General features: G+C 46.7%; 1 protein-coding gene across 1 annotated transcript; it reads left to right on the top strand.

Moving 5' to 3' along the window:
- The first annotated feature begins 3,308 nt into the window (after positions 1-3,308).
- Positions 3,309-4,851, top strand: LOC123146259 (aquaporin PIP1-5). Its single transcript, XM_044565876.1, has 3 exons — positions 3,309-4,033; positions 4,168-4,308; positions 4,432-4,851. Exons 1-3 carry the CDS (start codon positions 3,392-3,394, stop codon positions 4,525-4,527), a joined length of 879 nt encoding a protein of 292 aa, XP_044421811.1. The 5' UTR covers positions 3,309-3,391; the 3' UTR covers positions 4,528-4,851.
- Positions 4,852-23,261: the final 18,410 nt, after the last annotated feature.

Raw genomic sequence — 23,261 nt, forward strand, 5'->3', positions numbered from 1 at the left:
CATCAATCAGCTGCTGGCTCACACTGTCTCAGAAAAAAAATGCTCACTCACGCTATCCTGCTTACTGTTTCCGTTTTCCCAAACGTCCTCCTCTTTCATTCAAAATTTTCATGGCCATCCATTTGGAAAAAAGGAAGCTAAATCGTTAACTTTTCTCCTGCTTTAAGAATTTCCTTTTTTTTAAAGAGTTGTACCTTTGTGCTTTTGAAGAGCTAGTCGGCTGGATCTGACGTGCGGCAGTAGGAGCATGTTCTTGATTGGCTTTGCAGTGAGTTTAGAATACCTGGTCTAGCAGTCTAGCTAGTTGGATTTAGGTAGCTCGAGTGGAGCAGGCGCATGCTTAAGCTAGCTACATCGGACAGTGACCTCCCACCAAACTTGTACTATGCTAAATACTGTACTGCTTATCAGCAGGGTGAAATAACAATCAAGTGGATATCCACCGAAACGTACGTGGGTACGATTCCACCCAGATAAAAGAAATCCACCTAAAATGTACCCTTCCTTGGAATTTCGTTACCCAAAGTACGTAAAACCCCACAAACGGGAGGTCCCCCAGAAAATGCCCAACAGTGGACGGGCACTATGTGGATTTAATTTTTTTTCCACAACAGGAAAAAAGGAAAAAAAATGTGTAGATACACAAATACACATATAACACGTTCAAGAAGTTTTTCATAACAATATACTTTCATACGGGGTGTAGAAAAAAAACCCAAATATGTACATGAAAATGGGCCAATCTTTTTTTTTATTGTTGGACCGAGATTTTGTTTTTTTTGTGCACCTTGCAAATTATAATATCTTTGAACGAAAATTCACATATCCATCGTGAACATGTATAAGTTTTCTCAGTTTTTTCAAATATTTTTCTAACTTGGAAATATGATTTTTGAATCATTTGAAAAAAGGAAGCCAATGTCCCCGTCCACCAAAAAGTTGCTTCCCCCTCCCCCCTCTTTCTTCAACATGGTATTCGTACACTATCTTTCTGCGCATGTATGGCCCTCCGACCATCACGATGGCAGATGCACGCAATGACCCAAGTATCGCAAAACAGGCGGTGGACACGTGGCGAGCAACTACTGGTTTTGCCGGTGCATGTGACGCAACGGGGTGATGGGAACGCATGGCGGTCGCCGGCCGAACCATCGTTCGTTCCCAAGCTAAGCAGTAGTCCCACTTGAGGCCCAATGGAGAAAACAGCAAGGAAAAAGGGGTTCGTTCCGTGAACCACAACCGAGCATTCATTCATTCAGGGTGATGCACCATCGTGCATGATTGATCATCAATGGGGATTTTCCATCGTCATTCATACGTGGACAGCAACGGCAGGAAAGAAGAAGAAATGTGCCCTCCATTAGCCTGATTTTGGTGTATTTGCCGAAGCATTTTGTAGGCAACCGACGAACTTTACTGGTCCCGTCTCTGGAAGATACTGAAGCCGACGTGTTTTATTCCATTTCATTTTCCCGCCTTTTCTGCATGAAGCCATGCCATGCACGCTTGGAGCGCTGCAACTTAATTTCTACTACTAGTAGATGAAATATTGTTCTTTTCTGAGCAGGTGAGGCCGGAGTTGGAGCGGAGGTCACGGTGGCGGTGGGGTGTGTGTGGCCAGCGATGAAGCTGCGGCCGCCGTCCCCGGGCGCCCGTCGCCGTCGCCGTCGCCGTCGCTGTCCCTCTCTTTTCCTCTGCTATTCGCGTGTTTCTTCTGCTCACTCCCACGTACGCATTGCCGCCTCTTCTCGTGGTGAGTGGTTGTGGCTTTGTGGTAGCTCTCGGGGGTGCGTTCGGTCGTCCTTGTCGCCCAGCTAGTGCCTCCGGATTCCCTCATCATTCATCCACATCCTGTGATCGTCGATGTGCCGTGCTGTTGCCCCATTAGCGCGCATATCGCCTAGATCGTCAATTCTGTATCTGCTTTCGTAAAGACGATCACTAACACGCCCATCACAAATCGTTTCTGTAGATTAGCCCTATCTATGACCATGATGCGTATATAAAATGAGAGAAGAGGTAATCGAGCTTTGGCAAATTCTTTGGACCAGAAAACCATGCTTTTGATGATTTTGATGTGTATATATGTGGAGTTGGAAATTAAACTGGGAGCAAGAGATTATACTACTCCCTCTGTTAATAAATACTAGATGTTTTGGTCCTTTTGGATGTTTTAATATGGACTACATATGGGCTGAAATAAGTGAACAAACACGTTAAATACCAGCGTGGATTATATTATTATTTTATGACGAAACTTCCAATCTATTCGTCATCAATCATCGCAGTACAACGAACACAAAAAATAATAGAAATTGCATCCGGATCCGTAGACCACCTAGCGATGACTAGAAGCATTGAAGCGAGCCGAAGACGCGCCGCCATCATTGCTGCTCTCCCTCGCCGGAGGCCGGACAAAACTTGTTATAGTAGACAATCTGGAAGTTGTTAGACACGGACATGGTGGATTGTATACATTCGATTGAGCAAAAAGCTAGACCATATTATCTTTGTGAACTAAGAGATTATTTGATTTGATCCAGGGATTTAACAAACGAAATAAACACTAGCTTATTTCATGGCCATACATATTAACCTCTACTCCCTCCGTTCCTAAATATAAGTCTTTATATAGATTTCACTATGGACCACATATGGATGTATGTAGATGCATTTAGAGTGTAGATTCACTCATTTTGCTTCGTATGTAGTCCATAATGAAATCTCTACAAAGACTTATATTTAAGAACCAAGGAAGTATTGTTTTGATTTTTCGTCTTAGCGAAAAGAGTGGTGGCCGGTTTGAGCGTGGCTATGATTGATTGGTCGATGAAGGGATAGCGCAGAAGATGCTCGAGACAGCTAGCAAGACGAGCTCCGAAACTGACCACTCTGTCCGTGTCTACCAACTAACAACAACAGGAACAAAAAGGGCACTGCTCTCTTTCGGCCCTCATAATTCAAAAACTCTACTTATTTGGATAAATTAAGCCTACCGATTAATCCTATCTTATCATGTATCTAAACAACTCCTATCCGCTAATTAACAACCGCCGACTAAACCATTCAATACCATAACATGACATGACAGGTGAGGTGACACCACAAGAGTAAACAAGCCACAAACATTTTTCATACAAAAATTGATTAAGATAGCTAATTAGCACTAATCACCATCACCCACTAATCAAGAAGTGGCAGCAAAAAAATAAACCAAGAAAACAAAACATTATCATCACACACACCATGCATAGTAGAGCAGCCATGATTGGTTGGCCCTCTATAAGAAGCTCTCCAAAGACACTTCCTCTCCTCATCTCTCTCTCACACACACATCATCTCCTCCACCTCTCAACCAAGCCAAGGCCAAGAGCTCAGTGAAGCAGCGGCCATGGAGGGCAAGGAGGAGGACGTGCGGCTGGGCGCGAACCGCTACTCGGAGCACCAGCCCATCGGCACGGCGGCGCAGGGCGGCGGCGCGGACGAGAAGGACTACAAGGAGCCGCCCCCGGCCCCCTTCTTCGAGGCCGGGGAGCTCACCTCCTGGTCCTTCTACCGGGCCGGCATCGCCGAGTTCCTGGCCACCTTCCTCTTCCTCTACATCTCGGTGCTCACCGTGATGGGCGTGGTGGGCAACCCGTCCGGGTCCAAGTGCGGCACCGTCGGCATCCAGGGCATCGCCTGGAGCTTCGGCGGCATGATCTTCGTGCTCGTCTACTGCACCGCCGGCATCTCCGGCGGCCACATCAACCCCGCGGTCACCTTCGGGCTGTTTTTGGCCCGGAAGCTGTCGCTTACCAGGGCCGTGTTCTACATCGTGATGCAGTGCCTGGGCGCCATATGCGGCGCCGGCGTGGTGAAGGGGTTCCAGACCACGCTGTACCAGGGCAACGGCGGCGGCGCCAACTCCGTCGCGCCCGGGTACACCAAGGGGGACGGGCTCGGCGCCGAGATCGTCGGCACGTTCGTGCTGGTGTACACCGTCTTCTCCGCCACCGACGCCAAGCGCAGCGCCAGAGACTCCCACGTCCCCGTAAGTGCTCCTGTAGAATAATAGTTACAGACTTACAGTGCACCGGCCTGCCGGCGGCGGCCACCGTACCGTAGGTGTTTGGTTTGGACAGACTCATGAGGTGAAACTGATTAAAACTGGTGGGAAACATGCAGATCCTGGCGCCGCTTCCGATCGGGTTCGCGGTGTTCCTGGTGCACCTGGCGACGATCCCCATCACGGGGACCGGCATCAACCCGGCGAGGTCCCTCGGCGCCGCCATCATCTACAACAAGAAGCAGGCGTGGGACGACCACGTAAGTAGAATCAACACCCTCCACCATCATTAGTAGCTCGATCGTGTTAAGCTTGATGATGATTATGGTTACGAGCCGCGACCAGCTTACTAATCTCATCGACACAATCTGATAATTTGGCAGTGGATCTTCTGGGTGGGCCCGTTCATCGGCGCGGCGCTGGCGGCCATCTACCACGTGGTGGTGATCCGGGCCATCCCCTTCAAGAGCCGCGACTAGTCCACCAATCAACCAGTCGCGAATGGAATCTTATCGCTGTTCATCGTCGGTCGATCGATCATGTGGTGGTGGTGGTGGTGGTTGCTGGCGCGCGCGTAGTACGTGGATCATGTCTCGGCCGCGCACGCTGTAATCATCTATATCTACCGTGCTGTTCCTCCCCTCCTCGGTGTGTGTGCCTGTCGGCAGCGTCACCTGTTCAAGTCTGCGAGTTGTACTTTCCCTTCCTTTTGTATTGCACTACGCACGCGATTTAATCGGGCGTGCATATCTATGTAAATTATTAAATTATTATTATGAAGGAAGGACGATCGAGTTAATTAACGATCTTCTCGCCTGGAGATGAGAATAATATAGATATTGTGTGATCATCGTCCTATTTTCCTCTTCGACCGGACGTGTGTCGTGCTTAATTATCTACACGGACGCACTCACGAACGCTAGGTGTTCATCTCTTTGGTGGTGGTTTTCGTGGAGTTAACCTTTCGTGCTAGCTAGGGGTTCATCTCTTTGGTGGTTTTGATGATGAGTTAACCGACACCATGTGCATTTTTTTCCTAAAAGAGGAAAACCCTGGCCTCTCCATCATGTGATATATACAGTCATTAATTTCAGAGTCACTGAGTACCAAAAGGAACACAACCATACCGGTTGGTATCAAGATTACACAACCCATCCGCATAACTTGTCGCTGACACGCCAGCCAAGCTGGTTGAACAATGCAACCAATTTCAGTCGGCCGCATCGGAAGGCCATAAGCCCCTGCGTGTTTGCATCCTGCTGTGATGATCGATGACGAATCTTGGAAGAAAATAAAGGAGCTTCAATGTTAATCGTGCGAAGAAAAAGCCATAAACTCTTACTCCCTCCATTCGGAATTATTTGTCTCGGAAATGAATGTATCTAGAACTAAAATACATCTTCTAGATACATCCATTTCTGCGACAAGTAATTCCGAATGGAGGGAGTAGTTTTGAGTTGAAATAAGGTTAAAATTTTGATACGAAGCTGGGCTGAATACTAGCAGTTTTCTTTTCCAATTTCTTCTAGATTCGCCACCGGTGATGATGGCGTACGAATTAACACCACAACTCTAGCAATTCCAAATCACCCAAAAAATGGGACAAATGTGCATCCATATGTAGTATGGCATTTTTGTTTTGCCAAAGCTAGCAAGCTAGCCAGTGCGACGTGTACATCATCACCAGTGAGCTGACCACTGAGGATAACATAGAGTATGTTGTGCGGAGTATAAAATCCTCATGACATGAGTCACTAACTAACAGGCGGCCGAAAGAATACGTTATCCAGCCACATATTCTGCGCCGCGGTACATCTCCACCACATACAATACAATACTCAGGGTGACTACGTAATGCCGCAAGGAATCAACAGTTTCAACATGGACTTTTGCTGTACGTAGTAGCACAGGTACCTAACGGCGCGGAATGCAACGCGAGCTACTCTAGATGTCACGGATTCGACAGCTGCATATACTAGTACTAGTATCATGGACGAGATATGTGTAAATGTATGGCTAGGTAGGGTTAGGCGGCTGCGTGACAACGATTGAGCACTAGTGACAGGGTTTCGGTCTTGGGTGGGAGCAGATAGGCATATGCATGCATGGCCGGGTCGACAAGGAGAATATGCAACACGTGTACCTGCCCAACGGCGCCAATCATGGCGTGCTTAGCCGTTTGTAGCCAAGCTATGCAGCGGCGCCATGTGATCGACCGGTGCTATGGCTACCGAAATCTGAATTTTATGAGTATCAAATCGGATGGTGGTTCTTCAGCCCGGTAGAGATCAAACTTTGAATTTAACGCTTTGATGCCCCATTAATGCGAATTAGGTCTAGTGCGCGAGCTCACTTTGCACACCTCTCAAAACATGCCAACTTTTGGCAAGTTCAGGAATGGCCAAATGTTGGCATGCCAACATATTGTCTATTAGTAGCCAACCTTTTTTTTGGGATGCGGAAATTCTTTTCAGTATTCCTAATTAATGCGAGCATGACGAGAAAAGTCAGCCCACAAGAGGTGTTGCTCACCGTGATTTAAATGTTGTTCTTTTACGTAAGAAATATTCTCTCTGTAAACTAATATAAGACGTTTAGTTTTCAGAGAGAGTACAATATATTTACATGGAGGCATTGGTGCTTCTTTTGGAACTCCTACGGTAGTTGAACCATGTCACATCAGATCTTGCAGCTTAATAAACTCGAAAGGTGATATGGTTCTCGTTCGGATTGGATATCACCTTAAATCAAGGGGTATATAATCGTAGTCCGGTGGCTCCATTATCCATGCATGTAGGTCTTGATCTAAAGATGCAGGAAACTTAATGACAAGGGAATCCCCGAGAGCTCCTAACCAATGCTCGAGGCGCCACCGAACGAGCTGGCCCACCGACCGTGGCGTAAATAACGCTCGGCTTGGTAGCTTGGTGGCTGGTTGGTTCGATCACCCTTTTTCTTTACAACAGCTCTATTCGTTAAGTTGCACAAGACAGTAATAAAGATCAAACTATTGGTTTAGAAAAAAAAGACTTCCGGTTTTCTATACATAAAATAATCATACAATAAAAAAGTCCGTATGTTTTTAAAAAGTCCACAAATATGAAAAAAATGTCTGTGAACACACAAAAAATATCACGAATTTGAAAAAAAATGCTCGTGAATTAGTTTTTTTTGCGAAGATGAAAAATGTTCAAGAATTTGGGAAAAGTTCACAAATTTTAGTAAAAGTTCATGAATTTGGAAAAATCATGTGAGTTGTAAACAAAGTGCATGAAATTAATTTTTTTGTAAATTATAATAAGTTCTCGAAAATGAAAAGCAATTTTTTTATTCTTTATATGAATTTGTAATGTATAGTTTTATCTATTGAAAAATGTTTCATGCATGTGGAAAAAAGGTCATCAGAAACGGAAAAAGGAAAAGCAAAAAATGATATAAAAAATCCAGGAAAAACCCGGTCGAAAGCTTCTAGAAGCATCACAAAACCGACAAAAAGCTTCTAGAAGCTTTACTAAACGGATGGTGGATGTTTAGGTAAACTGTTGGTGCGAGCCATGTATCGATATGCATATACCTGACGCCTTAAGTGCCAAATAGGAGCAGGAACCTATTTGGCATATTCTTTCCGGCTTCATCCAATCTGGTTTGGGAAGGTTCATCCAATCCGCTCTTTCGGATTCCATCTTTCTTTGAACCGTCTTTTTGTTTTTCTTTCTGTTTTTTCTTCCTTTTTCTTTTTCCATTTCCCTTTTTCTTTTATGTTTCCTTTTTATCTTCCTTTTTTCCTTTCTATTTTTATTCTTTGTTTTTAATATACGAAAATCTTTTAAATTCATGAACATTTTTTAAAATCATGATTTTTTTTGAAATCGTGAACATAGTTTTTACAAATACATGAACATTCTTTGAAATCATGAACTTTTTTGAAATCGCGAACATTTTTCGAAATTCATGAACAATTTTATGAAATAAGGAACATTTTATGAATTTGTGAACATTCCCTTCAACCGTGAACTTTTATGAATTCGCAAACATTTTTTGGAAATCATGAACAACTTTTGAATTTCATGAAGATTTTCCAAATTCCTGAATATTTCTTACAAATTCATTACCATTGTCTTAAACTGTGAACATTTTTGTGAAGTCATGAACTGTTTTTGAAATCCCAAACGTTTTATTGAATCCACAAACATTTTATGATTTCCCGATTTTTTGTTCGAAATGCACATTTTTTAAAGTTCCAGAACTTTTTGTAATCCTGAATTATTTAAATAGAAAAGAAAAATAAACAAAAGGAAAAAGAAAAAGAAAATAAATCAAAACTAAACAAGCAGAGGGCTCGGACATGGGAAGGCCCAAACGGGCACGGTAGGGAGCGAGGGGGTGCACGTTGCCGCTCTTGCCAGCACACTGTCAAATAGGAACGAAAGAAGTTCATTTTTCGCCCTCAAATGTGCCTCAATGGACAAATCCCCCCCTGAAGTCTAATTTGGTACAATTTTGACCCTTAAATCTCCAAAACCGGATGAATTTGCCCCTTGAGCGGTTTTGCTACAATTTTGGTGGTTTTGGGGGAGGACGTGGCATTGTTTGCTTTGCGTTGGGCTGCAGAGTGGACAGAAGGTGCCCGGCGACAGGCTAGTGCGGCGATGAGCTAGGGCACCTCCATGCGGGAATCAAGCTAGGGGTGAGAGGGCTTTGGGAAAACTGAGGCAAACAAGGAGGACTTCACCCTAGCCTCGCATGCTAGGTCGAGGAGGAGGACAGCGATGCCATGGATGGTTGTGGCGGTTACCGGAGCACAACATCACAGAGGAAGAAACTCCGGGTCGTGGGCTTGCCGGGGAGGCGTCGGCAGCGCCAGGACACCGGAGGGATCTCAGGAGAGGCGGCAGAGGCGTCGGGGCTCCACAGAGCTAGGGAATCAGGTGTGCCGGCGGCAGATCGGAAATGAGGAAGACGACGTTCCCGCTGTAATTTGGGGGGGGGACTCGCAAAAATTACTTTAGCAGAGTAGACGAGGGAGGCGTGGCGGAGATGCTTGACATGGCGTTGGGGCTTGAGGTTGCTGGTGCGCGCGAGATACCCGCCGCGAGAGGGTGAGAGAAGGGTGGGAGGGGAAGGAGGGCTGGGCATCTGGGGCGACGTTGTACCACCTCGGTGGGGAGCATCGACGGTCATGGAGGTCGATGAACGACACAGAGAAGAGAGGGAGAGAGGAAGAAGATGGCGTTTTCTCCCAAAACCACCAAAATAATAACAAAACCACTCTGGGGTCTGATTTATCTGATTTTGAGAATTTTAGGGTTAAAATTGTACCAAAATAGACTTCAGGGGGGTATTTGTCCATTGAGGCACATTTGAGGGTGAAAAATGAGCTTCTTTCAATAGGAACCAACGGAATCCCCTATTGGGATGGCTCATAATCTCAGCCGGCCCAGCTACAGGCACTGGCCCAACAATGCCAGGGCTGAACTTAACATCTCTACAGATCGCAACCCGGTCGTAGTGAAATTTCAGAGCCCATTAGGCCTTATACAATGGGAGGTGCTTACGAAAATAAACCGAGTTTTTCTAAAGCACCGGTGCCTATTTCTACAGGATAGACGCTTAGTTAAGCGTCTACCCTGTACAAATAGGCACCGGTGCTTAAAAAAAATCTGGTTTATTTCTCTAAGCACCTTCTCTAAGCATCTCCCATTGTACAAGGCCTTAGCACCCATGGCATGAGTGTCAGTTGGACAAGGCTGGGGTTAGTCGAATCCCCCGAAAGGTGAAATGTTGCATCATGAAGATAATCTTTACTACCATGTTTCACTACACATTAAAACTAGGGGAGTGATAGGCGCCGGCGCACCGGCCCAAAATTGGGCCGGTCAGCGCGCACCCGTTCGATTGCAGACCCCTAGTGGGACGCCTCCGATTTGATCGTACACTAATCATGTACGCAAATGTGTACGATCAAGATCAGGGACTCACGGGAAGATATCACAACACAACTCTATAACATAAAAAAAGTCATACAAGCATCACAATACAAGCCAGGGGCCTCGAGGGCTCGAATACAAGTGCTCGATCATAGACGAGTCAGCAGAAGCAACAATATCTGAGTACAGACATAAGTAAACAAGTTTGCCTTAAGAAGGCTAGCACAAATTGGGATACAGATCGAAAGAGGCGCAAGCCTCCTGCCTGGGATCCTCCTAACTACTCCTGGTCGTCGTCAGCGGGCTGCACGTAGTAGTAGGCACCTCCAGTGTCGTAGGAGTCGCCATCGACGGTGGCGTCTGGCTCCTGGACTCCAGCATCTGGTTGCGACAATCAGGTAGAAAGGAAAGGGGGAAAAGAGGGAGAGAGGCAACCGTGAGTACTCATCCAAAGTACTCGCAAGCAAGGAGCTACACTACATATGCATGGGTATATGTGTAAAGGGCCATATCAATGAACTGAACTGCAGAATGCCAGAATAAGAGGGGGATAGCTAGTCCTGTCGAAGACTACGCTTCTGGCCATCTTCATCTTGCAGCATGTAGAAGAGAGTAGATTAAAGTCCTCCAAGTAGCATCGCATAGCATAATCCTACCCGGCGATCCACTACTAGGAAAAGGGCTATAGATGGAATGGCCACTAATGGCGCACCAGACATGTGGTGCGCCATTGCTATATAGCAGTGGCGCACCATGTGCTGGTGCACCATTAGTGTGAAAGACACTAATTTTTATTTTTTTATTTTTCCAAACATACTAATGGCGCACCAGGGCACAATGCACCATTACTAGTTCTAACTAGTAATGGCGCACTAGCCACATAGTGCGCCACTACTATATATTTTTTATTTTTTATTTTTTTGCAAAACTACTAATGGCGCACCAGGGAACACCGCGCCATTACTAGCGATCCCCCTCCATCTCGATCGCTATCCCACCTCGCCAGATCCGGTCCCCCTCGCCGCCGAGCACCCCCCGCACCCTCTACCCCGCTCCACCGGGCGCCGCCGCCGACCCCCCGCACCCTCGCCCGCTCCACCGCCGCCGACGACCCACCGCACCCTAGCTCCCCTGCTCCACCGCCGCCGATGACCCACCGCACCCTCCCCGGCCCGCTCCACCGCCGCCGACGACCCCCTGCACCCTCCCCGGCCTGCTCCACCGTCACAAATGAATGCCATAGGTAATTCCTCCCTCTCCCTCGCCAGTTCCCCCCTATAGCTAATTCCTCCCTCTCCCTCGCCAGTTCCCCTTCGTCCCTCTCCCTCGCGCCAGTTCCTCTCCGTCCGCTCCCAATCCGCGCCCCCGCCGCCTCCCTCTTCCCATCCTCCCCTCCGACCCCACCCCACTCTCGCCGGAGCAGGGCCGACACCTCCGCCTCGCCGAGTCCGGAGCTGCTCGTGGAGGAGACGTGGCTGGAGGCGCTATCCGGGGAGCTCCCCCGCTCCATAACAGTAATAAATTTGATGATATTTTCAAATAATAAATTTGATGATATTTTTAAAAAAATTATTACTGTTTTTATAAAAAATATTACTGTTATGATTTAAACAAGTTTGAACATATTTAAACACAAATAAATATCAAACAGCATTTTAAATGCATAAAAACAAAAATTGGGGAGCCTAGGAATCGAACCCAGGACCTCCTAGTGTGTGTGCTGCGTGCTGACCAGTCGGGCTAGTGGGCGTGTTCTGATGGAGATAGGGTTAGGTGGAATATAACCTGACTAGTCGGGCTAGTAATTTCTAATGGCGCACCAGGGTGAGGTGCGCCATTGCTATCGTTGTACTTATGGCGCACTTGGGGGAGGTGCGCCATTAGATAGACATCCCGCACTCCACCTATTCCCTCGCACTGTGGCCTCCCTCCCTCGCCAAGATCCCCCACTCGACCCCAACCGTACGCCGCCGCTCCCTTGCTCCGCCCCCTCCGTCCGCCGCGCCTGCACGCCGTCGGCGACGCCGCCGCCGCTGTGGTCTTGCGCTGCCCCGCCGCCGCCGCCCCGACCCCCGCGGGACTCCACCCCGCCGCCCCCGCGCCCCCCGACGTGCCCACACCCCGCCTGCCCCTGCCGTCCTCCGCCACCCGGCGACCAGCCGCGCCCGCCCAGGTACCCCTCCTCCTTCCTCCTTCCTCCTTCCTCCCTCTCCACCCTTCCTCCCCATTCCCTCCCTCCCTCCCCTCGACCGTGGTACACAATCTGTGCGTGCAAGTGCAATCTCTGGAGCCCTTTTTTTAATTCAGTTTCGTCAGAGTATGGCCTAGGAGTACAAAATCCTGTACAGAGTAAACATCCTAGAAGTACAAAATATTCTACTCCTACGAGTACTGTAATTTTATTATTCCTGTTTGAACATGCATATTACTCTTCAACTGGTCATAGAATAGTTCCATTATAAGAGTGCTATTATAAGAGTACAATATGCTAATGATACCCTTTTATTGTTGGAAAATGATGCTGGAATTGCTCTGAATCTGAAATGGATTCTAACCTGTTTTGAACAAATTGCTGGGATGACAATTAACTATCATAAGTGTACTCTTATCCCTATTAACTTGACAGTTAATGATCTCACTATCATATTTTAGGAATTCCTTTGCATTTTGACAAGATTGGCAGAGAAGATCTGCTAGCTTTTATTGATAAAATTTTAGCCAAAATAGCTAGATGGAGAGGCAGACTTCTTTCTTATTTGGAAAAAATTACCCCAATTAGGTCCTGCCTAGCTAGCATGAATCTAAAGGGACCTGCTCTTATAAATCTCTATATGTTCTAGTGAATTTTAGGGGGGGGTGCAACCTTTGTATCTTCCTGTAGTATGGAGTATTAAATTGCCCCCTAGGGTATAAGGTTTCATTTGGATGTTCTCCCAGAACAAAATCATGACTTGTGACAATCTAAGGAAAAGGGGGATGGCAAAACCCCTAGAGTGTGTTCATTGCAAAGAGATACAAACTGTATATCATTTATTTTTTGAATGTATTGTAGCTAGTAAAATCTGTGAAGATGTTGAAATGCTTTTCTAGGTGCCAATCGTTAACTTTGAATCTATTGCTAAGTTGTGGCTTTGCAATAAAAGATACATTCACTTGAATGTAGTTACACAACTAAACACAAGCAGGACAATGCTGTGGCTTATAATAGTAAATATCCCAACTAAACACAAGCAGGACAGTGCTGTGGGAATACCAGTTCCATTGAGGATTTCTGACATCAGATTAGTTTAGCAGCCCCATTTTGATACCATTACTTTTCTTGGGGGGCAAATCTCCAGTGTGCTTTTTTCTTTTCCAAAGGAAAAGAAAATGTGGTGTATAACAAATGTATTATTTGGTGGAAATTGAGATATCATATTAATCATTGACAAATTGGCTTTGAACAAATAATCTTAAATCCATGCATACCTACACAATTCATCTATTTGCAATGTGATGTTGTAAGGGTACTAATTGGTCTCTTCTGCTGCTTATCAGAGATGGGGGGAAGCAGCCACCGCCGCTCTGCCTCACCGGAGTACGAGTTGGATGCTTTCGAGTTCTTCAGTGTCATACTTGGGACTTCAGTATCAGCCACGAGGCAGGTATATAAAACGAGAGATCTCCCCTTCACCCATCTCATTATGATAACTCTGTTGTTTGCTACATCACTCCTTGTCCCAAATTGCAGAGGCTGCCTGACACTTTTATGAACATGCTGGGTGAAGATCCGCCAGATAATGTGAAGCTCCGACAGGCCGGCAGCGGGGTTCGCAGGCTGTGGGACGTGGAGTTGGTGATCGAGGAGGGCCACATGTACCTGTGCCGTGGCTGGGAGAAGTTCTACAGTGCCTACGACCTGCGGACCGGGTACTTTCTTCTCTTCAGGTACGACGATGACGCCAGAATGCTCATCGTGAAGGTTTTCAACACGACTATGTGTCGCATGCGCTACGCTGACGACGAAGATGCCAGTGCGTTCTGCCTCTTCTTATTCCTCTACATTTGGCTTTGTCTCACATCGATTGTTAACGGCCATTGTTGCATTTGGACAGGCAATAGGAGCAGCAGCAGCGACACTGGCTACAGCCAAAGCAGCAGCGATTATGGCTGTAGCAAAAGCAACAGCGATTCTGGCTTTAGCGAAAGCAGCAACGATTCTGGCAGCAGCAAAGACAGCAAGAAGGATGATCCGGACTGGAGTGGGGGAGAAGAGGAGCAGAGTGGGGATGAGGAGCTGCAGGATGACGATGGGCATCGGGCTGAGGATGACCTAGCGCTGGTGGTGGCTGACCAAGGGCAAGAGATGGTGGTGGCTGACCATGGGCAAGAGATGGTGGTGGCTGACCATGGGCAAGAGATGGTGGTGGCTGAGGATGACCTAGCGATGGTCGTGCCCGTCCTGCCTGAAGGTGGCCTCGCGATGGTGGTGGTGCCTGACAATGACCACGCACCGGTGGTGGCGCCGGCGATCCCACAGCTGGGCGACATGACCACGCCAATTGTGGTAGAAGACTACATCCCACAGCTGCCTCCACCGCCTCGCCGCTCTTGGCGCATCAGGCTGAGGAAGGAGAAGGAGAAGAACAATGAGAACTGAACTATGTCAGGTATGTCAGATCTCCAAAATGATATATATATATACTTAGTTACCTATGTTATCTCTAATATGCTTAGTTTCCTATAGGTTAGCTCCAAAATTACTTATGTTAGCACAAAATGATCAAGTTTACATAATAAGCTTATAGTCTTCTTCTTATTCTTCTTACTCTTCTTCTTTTCCAAAATGACATAGGTTAGCTTCATTTTACCTAAGTTGGCTCTAATATGCTAACTTAGAGAGCTTATATGCTTAGTTTCCTATAGGTTAGCTCCAAAATTACTTATGTTAGCATAAAATGATCAAGTTTACATAATAAGCTTATAGTCTTCTTCTTATTCTTCTTCTTATTCTTCTTCTAGTATTCTTCTAGTGTTCTTCTTCTTCTAGTATTCTTCTTGTCTTCTTCTTCTTCTTCTTCTCTTCTTCTTCTTCTTCTTCTTCTTCTTCTTCTTCTTCTAACTTCTTGTTTATCATTTTGCAGATTTGATTTAATTCACGGAAGCTTGCATGGATGGAGTGCTTCTTTTCCATTTGTGTTTTTATTTTGTATCAATGTGAAACTTTTGTGAATTGATGGATAACGGTGTTGGATGAACAATGTGAAACTTTTGTAATATGTAACGATGGAACTATGTGTTGGCTATGTATGTATATATGATGAAACTTGTGTGTTGGATATGATTGCTATATGGATGCTTGTTGTATATATATGTGCTGGATATCTCATATGTGAAATATTGACCTGAGATTAAGAAAAAACGAATTTTTTTAAAAAACATTGTGGTGCGCCATTAGTATACCAGTTACTAATGGCGCACCTGTGGGATACTAATGGCGCACCTGTGGTGCGCCATTACTAAAATATTCTAGTGGCGTGGTGCTAGTGGCGCACCAGTAGTGCGCCATTAGTAGGCAAAACTGGTGCGCCACTAGTAAGCCTTTTTTCTAGTAGTGATCCCCTCCTCGTCGCCCTGTTAGAGAGCGATCACCGGGTTGTATCTGGCACTTGGAAGGGTGTGTTTTATTAAGTATCCAGTTCTAGTTGTCATAAGGTCAAGGTACAACTCCGGGTCGTCCTTTTACCGAGGGACACGGCTATTCGAATAGATAAACTTCCCTGCAGGGGTGCACCACATAACCCAACACGCTCGATCCCATTTGGCCGGACACACTTTTCTGGGTCATGCCCGGCCTCATAAGATCAACACGTCGCAGCCCCACCTAGGCTCAACAGAGAGGTCAGCACGCCGGTCTAAATCCTATGCGCGCAGGGGTCTGGGCCCATCGCCCATTGCACACCTGCACGTTGCGAGGGCGGCCGGAAGCAGACCTAGCCTAGCAGGCGTTCCAGTCCAATCCGGCGCGCGCCGCTCCGTCGCTGACGTCAAGAAGAGCTTCGGCTGATACCACGACGTCGAGTGCCCATAACTGTTCCGCATAGCTGGTTAGTGCGTATAGACCAAATGGCCAGACTCAGATCAAATACCAAGAACTCGTTAAGCGTGTTATTTTGAAGTAACCGCGGACGCCGTCCAGGGCCAGGCCCACCTCTCGCCTAGGTGGTCTCAACCTGCCCTGTCGCTCCGCCACAAAGATCCACTTGCGGGTACTCCTACGAGCCAACCCGACTTTAGTCACCACAGGTGTCATGTATAGAGTACATAAGTATATACCCGTGATCACCGCCCAAGTGCTCATGGCCCGATAGCATAACACAGCAGACGGACAAGAATGTAGGGCCACTGGTGGAAAAACTAGCATCCTATACTAAGCATGTAGGATTGCAGGTAAAGGTAACAACAGTAGTTGCAAGGACATGCTATGCATCAGGATAGGATTAACGGAAAGCAGTAACATGCTACACTACTCTAGTGCGAGCAGTATAGAGAAGAATAGGCGATATCTGGTGATCAAGGGGGGGGGCTTACCTGGTTGCTCTGGCAAGTAGGAGGGGTCGTCAGCTCCGTAGTCGAACCGGGCAGCAGCAGCGTCGGTCTCGTAGCCTACCGGAGAGAAGAGGGGGAAGAAACAGTAAATACAATGCAAACATAAGCATGACGATGCGTGACATGACAATGAGCGGTTCTAGGTGTGCCCTGACGCGGCAGTAGGTGGTACCGGCGAAGGGGGGGAACATCCTGGAAAGTATTCCCGATGTTTCGCATTTTCGGACAGATGAAACGGAGGGGGAAAGTTGCGAGTTCAATATGTTAGGGATGTGTGGCGGACGAACGGGCTGCGTATCCGGATTCGTCTCGTCGTTCTGAGCAACTTTCATGTACAAAGTATTTTCATCCGAGGTACGGTTTATTTTATATTGATTTTAAAAGATTTAAATCACTTTTTAGCATTTATTTAATTATTTTAATCCAACATTATCTAGAACAGTGCACGCTGACGTCAGCAGTCAACAGAGGCGTTGATTGGTCAACTGACGTGTGGGTCCCGTTCGTCATTGACTGTTTAGTCTAATGAGGGTTTAACTAATCTAATTACAGTTTAATTAAACTAACTAGTTAATTAGATTATTTATTTTAATTATTATTTATTTAGTTTTTTATATTCATTCTTTTTTTAAAACGTTCAAGGGGTGGGGCCCCTTTGTCATAGGGCCCTGGGGCCATAGCGGGTCGGGCGTTGCGGGCGAACGAGCACAGGGCGCCCGATGGGCGCGAGCGCCGGGCGTGGCGTCGCCCGAGCGGGAGCGCCAGCGAGCAGGGAAGCTGCGGGGCCGGGCGGAGTGCGGCGAGGGAGGCCGAGCGAGCGGTGGCCGGAGTGGCCAGGTCACGCGCGGGGGAGGGGATGTGAAGTGGGGCGAGGCCAGCGAGTGGCAGGGGAGGAAGGCCGCGCGAGGCAGGGCGCGCCCGCGAGCAGAGCGAAACGGGACGGCGGACGGTGCGGTGAGTGCCGCGCGCACGCGTGTGGCCGGCCGCGGACGACGCAGGGCGGAGGGCGAGCAGCGACGGTGTGCGGGCGGCAAGGGCGGCAAGTGAGCGGGGCTCGCGTTCGACGGGCGCCGGAGCGGGCGAGCTACGGGTGCGGGGGAAGAGAGGAGGAGAGGAGGGGCTCACGATGGCCGTAGGGGATGGGCAGTGGGACGCGGGGAGGAAGATGGGGACGACGCGACGAGGTCGGGGCGGTTCGGCGACGAAGAGGACGAAGACGATGGCGTCCGGCGACGCGGCGTCGGCGAGGCGGGCTCGATGTAGCTCCGGGCGGGGTCCAGCGACGACACAGCCGTGGACGGGGCGACGAGATCGGGGCGGCGTCCGGGCTGCCAGCGACGAGGGCGGTGGGGCTATGGCGCGCAACGGGTCGGGGGCGTCGGTTGCTCCCGATCCAGATCCACTCGTGAGCGGGCACGCCGGCGGGGTGGGGCTCCAACGCGCGGAGCGCGGCGGCGCTGGAGAAACGAGAGGGAGTGGCGAGGGGATCGTGCGGGACGAGTGGGGAAAGTGGGGGTTAGGGTTTCGGGGGGAGTGGATAAGAGGGAGTGGGGGAGGAGTGGCCGGCTGGGCCTGGTGGGTTGGCCCAGTTGGGCCTGTGGTCAGCTGGGCCGAAGCCCGGGGGGGTTTCTCTTCCTGTTTTTTGGTCTTTTGTTTTTCTCTTTTGTATTTTCTTTCTTTTATTTATTTTCTCTTTTGTTTTAATTCAATTTAAAATATTTATGCATTTTATAAAACTGTGTCTTCTACACCATAATTATCTATGTAATATTTAGTACAAACCGAACATTTTTATTTTAATGTTTGAAAACTTTTATTATTTACCAAATTTTGAATTTGAATTTTGGACCGGTTTTTGCTCTAACGATAGATTAGCAACAGTAACGGAGGTAACGTGGCACCATTAGCGTGGGATTACTATAGCTTAATTACCCGGGCGTCACAATTTTCCTCCACTACAAGAAATCTCGTCCCGAGATTTAAGAGGGGGAGTAAGGGGGAAGGGATTTGGTCGCGAAATTCTAACGAGTCTTCTCGGTCTTGGTTGCTATTCTCAGGGAGGTCGATCCATTATGTTGATGTCTTCATTTCTCTGCTTCAGGTCATCATGCTGAAGTCGGCATCCTTTCTTCTGGAACTCAATCGTACTTACGAATATATAAAGGGGGTATTCTGGGAGAACGGACCTCTGCAAGGTTGACTATCTGGTAGCTAACATCGGGGAAGGGGGCGGAAAGTAACTCTCAAACTGGAACTTTAAGAAAATATCGAGAGCAAAGTAAGAAGGTACCATGAGAAGTTTCAAGCGGGTAGGCAATCGTTCGATGCCTGAAACAAAGTGTAAAAGGGGTCCAGATCAATGGGAATAAGTTTTGTGTCTGATACCAGAATTGATGATCTCTCGGGAGGTGGCTCGTGAATTATATACGAGGCCACGCGCAAGGAACAACCTTGGGAACAGGGGGTGTACAGGAGAGTCAGGTTTCGATCCTGTGGAACTGTGGGTTATGGGCCCACCATGTGGATTAAAAGTAGGAGGAACGGTGGCATCTTGCACGTTCATGATAGCAAGACATGTCAGAGGGTAGCCTGTCGATTATGTCGGCAACAACGTCGGTACCAAGGGCGAGGGACGAAGAGAACCATTTTCCTGCTCGTTGAAACGAGGCGGACCAGTAGGCAAAGTTCTCGTCCATCGGCGGTTACCGAAATGTCATCAACAAAAGTAACGGGGTCTTACTGACAGGGTTGTACACCGAGGTGTTCACATAAGCAGGGAATTAATACTGCTTAGAACAAAGTGATTACCAGAAAGGTTAAAGAAAATAATGGAAAGGAAAAGGTGTTTATCAGATTAACAGAACAATGGAAAGGAAAATGTGTTTAAACACATATTTTAGGGGTATATCCTTCCCAAGGGTAAGCAGAGCATGATATCCATGATTGGATAGAAGTAGAAAACCCTTTAGGTAAGGGGAGAGAAATTTCTTGACATCACCCATACAACGGTGTTTGGATAATGGACAAAGAAAATTTAGCATTGTTCTTCAAATGCTCTTATTGGAAATCGGAGTACCACAGACATGCTTCGAGATAGCATTGACATGGTCTTCAAGCAAAGATGAGACTTTGGATACAGGAAGGATCCATCAGGAAAAACTTGTAGAATAAGTCTTACAATTTTCTCATGGAAGAATGGATAACCTTGCTGAAAGGAAGAACTATAACAATAGGTCCTCCGGTCAAGTGTGCTAGGCATGACCTCACCTTACCGGGTCATATAAAGACCAATGTTATAACTCTTGAAAATATGCTCCAACCATCATAGCTGACCGAGATTCAGATCTGATCGGTGTTAGGAAACCTCAGACTCAGGATGCCTAAGAAGAAAAGGTGCAACACAATTGACGAGATGACATTGTAAAATTCTTAGGAAATGAACTATGGAAGCGAGTTCCGAAACAAAAATTCATCATTAAACCAGGGAAATGATGAGGGGGTGGCTGATGGACTCAGCGACAATTCCTCGAGTTTTACTAAAGATAGATTTCCACAATTATGCGAACAAGGAGATAACACTTGTCAGATCAAATGATGTAATGATGTATGCTCGAGGAAAACATACACAATTAAACATTGGTTGAAAGGTGTACCCAAAATATTGGCTTAGGTACCATGATCAATGTTAGAATGGTGATTCAATAGCCAATAGTCTAAGAATGAACTATCGACCATTAACTTCAAAGCAATAGGGCTGCTAGAAGTACAGAACCCAAACATCATCGTTCAGTTGTTGATATCCCCGGTTAGTCAATATGGGGACCAAGAAATAGTGGTGCTTGTGAGAAGTATCACTATACCAAGAATTATTAAGAGGTGGAGCAATCCTTGCAACATCCTTGACATAAGGACAGTAATACTTGAAGGTAGAACATAACACAAACTGGATAGCAAGTTGCATCCATAACATGAACAAGTTTGTGTTGGGGGAAGGCAAGGATGTTGTTGATGATAACCCACATTATCGAGGGGCAAGGATGGTATTTCTCATCATGAATTCGATCGATATCCTGGAAGATCTCAGAATGCTGATGATGATCACGACACATTTGTCGCGAGATTTCATGAAGATGTAATCGATCGGCGATGACATCAAGTCAAAGGAATGATGAAGCGAAAGGTTATTGGAACCACGGTTACGACACAAACTCAAAATTAAGCTTGTTGTTCAATGCGAAATGATACGACGAGGAAGAATGTCGTAAGGTTATCTCATCGTCGAAAATTATGCTCTGGGAAGAAGGACCAGGTAGCACAGTTAAATTTTAGCACAATGATATAGCCGATCAGGCTAGGAATGACTTGAAGGATTATTAAACTCATAAGCAATGAAAATTACTTAGAGTTTTTGAATCAGAGTGCGGAATTGATTCACTTATCGGTGTCCTTGAGGGGTTCTAACAACTCAGGACCCGTTGGAAAAATGGAATCGGCAAGAATATTAGTTGGTGAAGAACTCATAAGAAGTTAAGTAGTTCCTTGGCATTACCGAGATACCAGGGGGGGGGGGTAATACTCGACGACAGACCAAAGTAGAGGTTGGACGGGGGTATTGCTCTACAGAGGACACGTGCTTAAACTTGCACGAGAAATGGTATTTAAAGGAGAACATGGTCAGAACCACGATTGAAAAAGGTCAGATCCCAGATATAAGATGAACTTATACCCAGCGAATAATTGATTTAAGAGAAGCTTTAATGATAAGATCTACATCGTGTCCATGGGCATGAACACAAAGTTCAAGGTCGACTCCCACTTCTCCAATGCATAACCTTTCATTCACTCCTCGCATTCGATGAAGTTGTATGGCAGAAAATTATCTGGTAAAATACCAGAAGGGTATGGCTTGTGAAAACCTTCGGGTTCATAGGGTTTTTAGGGAAGGTATAGGTTCAACCCATCGGGGCATATTAGGAATATATGCCACAAGCTTCAAGAGTAATTATCACCAGCTCAAAAGCAGAGCATGGTTGACAAAGCAGAGGATACAATTTACCAAAGGCATTAAGTATCAGGGAAGAACTCACAAGGTGATTAAATATGAGGGCACTGTCGGATAATAATCTAACAAAGGATTTGGTTGTCCACAAGGGATCAGATGTGAGCATCGGTACTCAACTAGAGGAAGAAAGAATGCAAGGGGATCAGATTATAGAAACAACTGACTAACTCAAAGCTCAAATGTAAAGGAATTATGATTTCCAAATCAAGGGATCAGAAGCAAACGCTCTGATTAAGGATGGATAAGTTGAATAGCCTTAGGGGTACAATCGATGGCAATTCGATTGGTCGATACCAGCTCATGTTTAAAATGACGTTTGAGCCAAAAGGAAGAATTCTAGGATCTGATTGAGGATTGTGAGCATTCGCAATATTTTCAATCAACCGACTCAAAATGATAATGACAAGGAATGACAATAAGATTACGAGACTTATGGGATTAACCATAATGCAAGCAAGCAAGAATTTCAAGAGCAATAGGCTGCTCAGGATTTTCGGAAGTTCAAATAGTATTTCGAAGCTTTTGTGAAACACATGATCAACTGGGGATGAGCGGATACTCGACAAGTGCGAGGATTTATTCGTAGGGGTATTCATGTGGTAAAGAACTGCAAGGCAGTAAGCTCAAAGGATTCTCGAGACAACAGAGAGTATTTCGGGACATCTTGTAATAACCAGATCAACGGGGAATGATTGAATGAATGGCAAGTGTATGCAGTTTTCATAGGGGTTGACGGTGGAAGGAAATCGCAAATGCGATGTCACAAAGACTCGAGAGAACATCGTATAGTAACTTCGGAATCTTCTAGTGCAAGAGGCGATCATCTGAAGTGAGGGGCTCTCCGGGAGAAAGTATTTTCAAGAACCTAAAGTTAGATTTTAGAAAATCATTTAACCCGAATAGAAGAGAGTCAGAATCCCAGAGTATAGACGAGGAATAAAAGATCCTAATACCACCCAATGGCGACGTGGGCCCGTAAGCCGCACAACCATGTTAGTAAAAGTTTTGTAAAGGCTAGACTCGACTTCGGCCAAAGAGTTTGGAAGGGGGATTCCTACAGGCAGTTGGCTCTGATACCAACTTGTGACGCCCCCGATTTGACCGTACACTAATCATGCACGCAAATGTGTACGATCAAGATCAGGGACTCACGGAAAGATATCACAACACAACTCTACAACATAAAAAAAGTCATACAAGCATCATAATACAAGCCAGGGGCCTCGAGGGCTCGAATACAAGTGCTCGATCATAGACGAGTCAGCGGAAGCAACAATATCTGAGTACAGACATAAGTAAACAAGTTTGCCTTAAGAAGGCTAGCACAAACTGGGATACAGATCGAAAGAGGCGCATGCCTCCTGCCTGGGATCCTCCTAACTACTCCTGGTCGTCGTCAGCGGGCTGCACGTAGTAGTAGGCACCTCCAGTGTCGTAGGAGTCGTCGTCGACGGTGGCGTCTGGCTCCTGGACTCCAGCATCTGGTTGCGACAACCAGGTAGAAAGGAAAGGGGGAAAAGAGGGAGAGAGGCAACCGTGAGTACTCATCCAAAGTACTCGCAAGCAAGGGGCTACACTACATATGCATGGGTATATGTGTAAAGGGCCATATCAGTGGACTGAACTGCAGAATGCC

This window comes from Triticum aestivum, chromosome 6D (assembly GCF_018294505.1).
Source record: "Triticum aestivum cultivar Chinese Spring chromosome 6D, IWGSC CS RefSeq v2.1, whole genome shotgun sequence".
NCBI classification, from domain to species: domain Eukaryota; kingdom Viridiplantae; phylum Streptophyta; class Magnoliopsida; order Poales; family Poaceae; genus Triticum; species Triticum aestivum.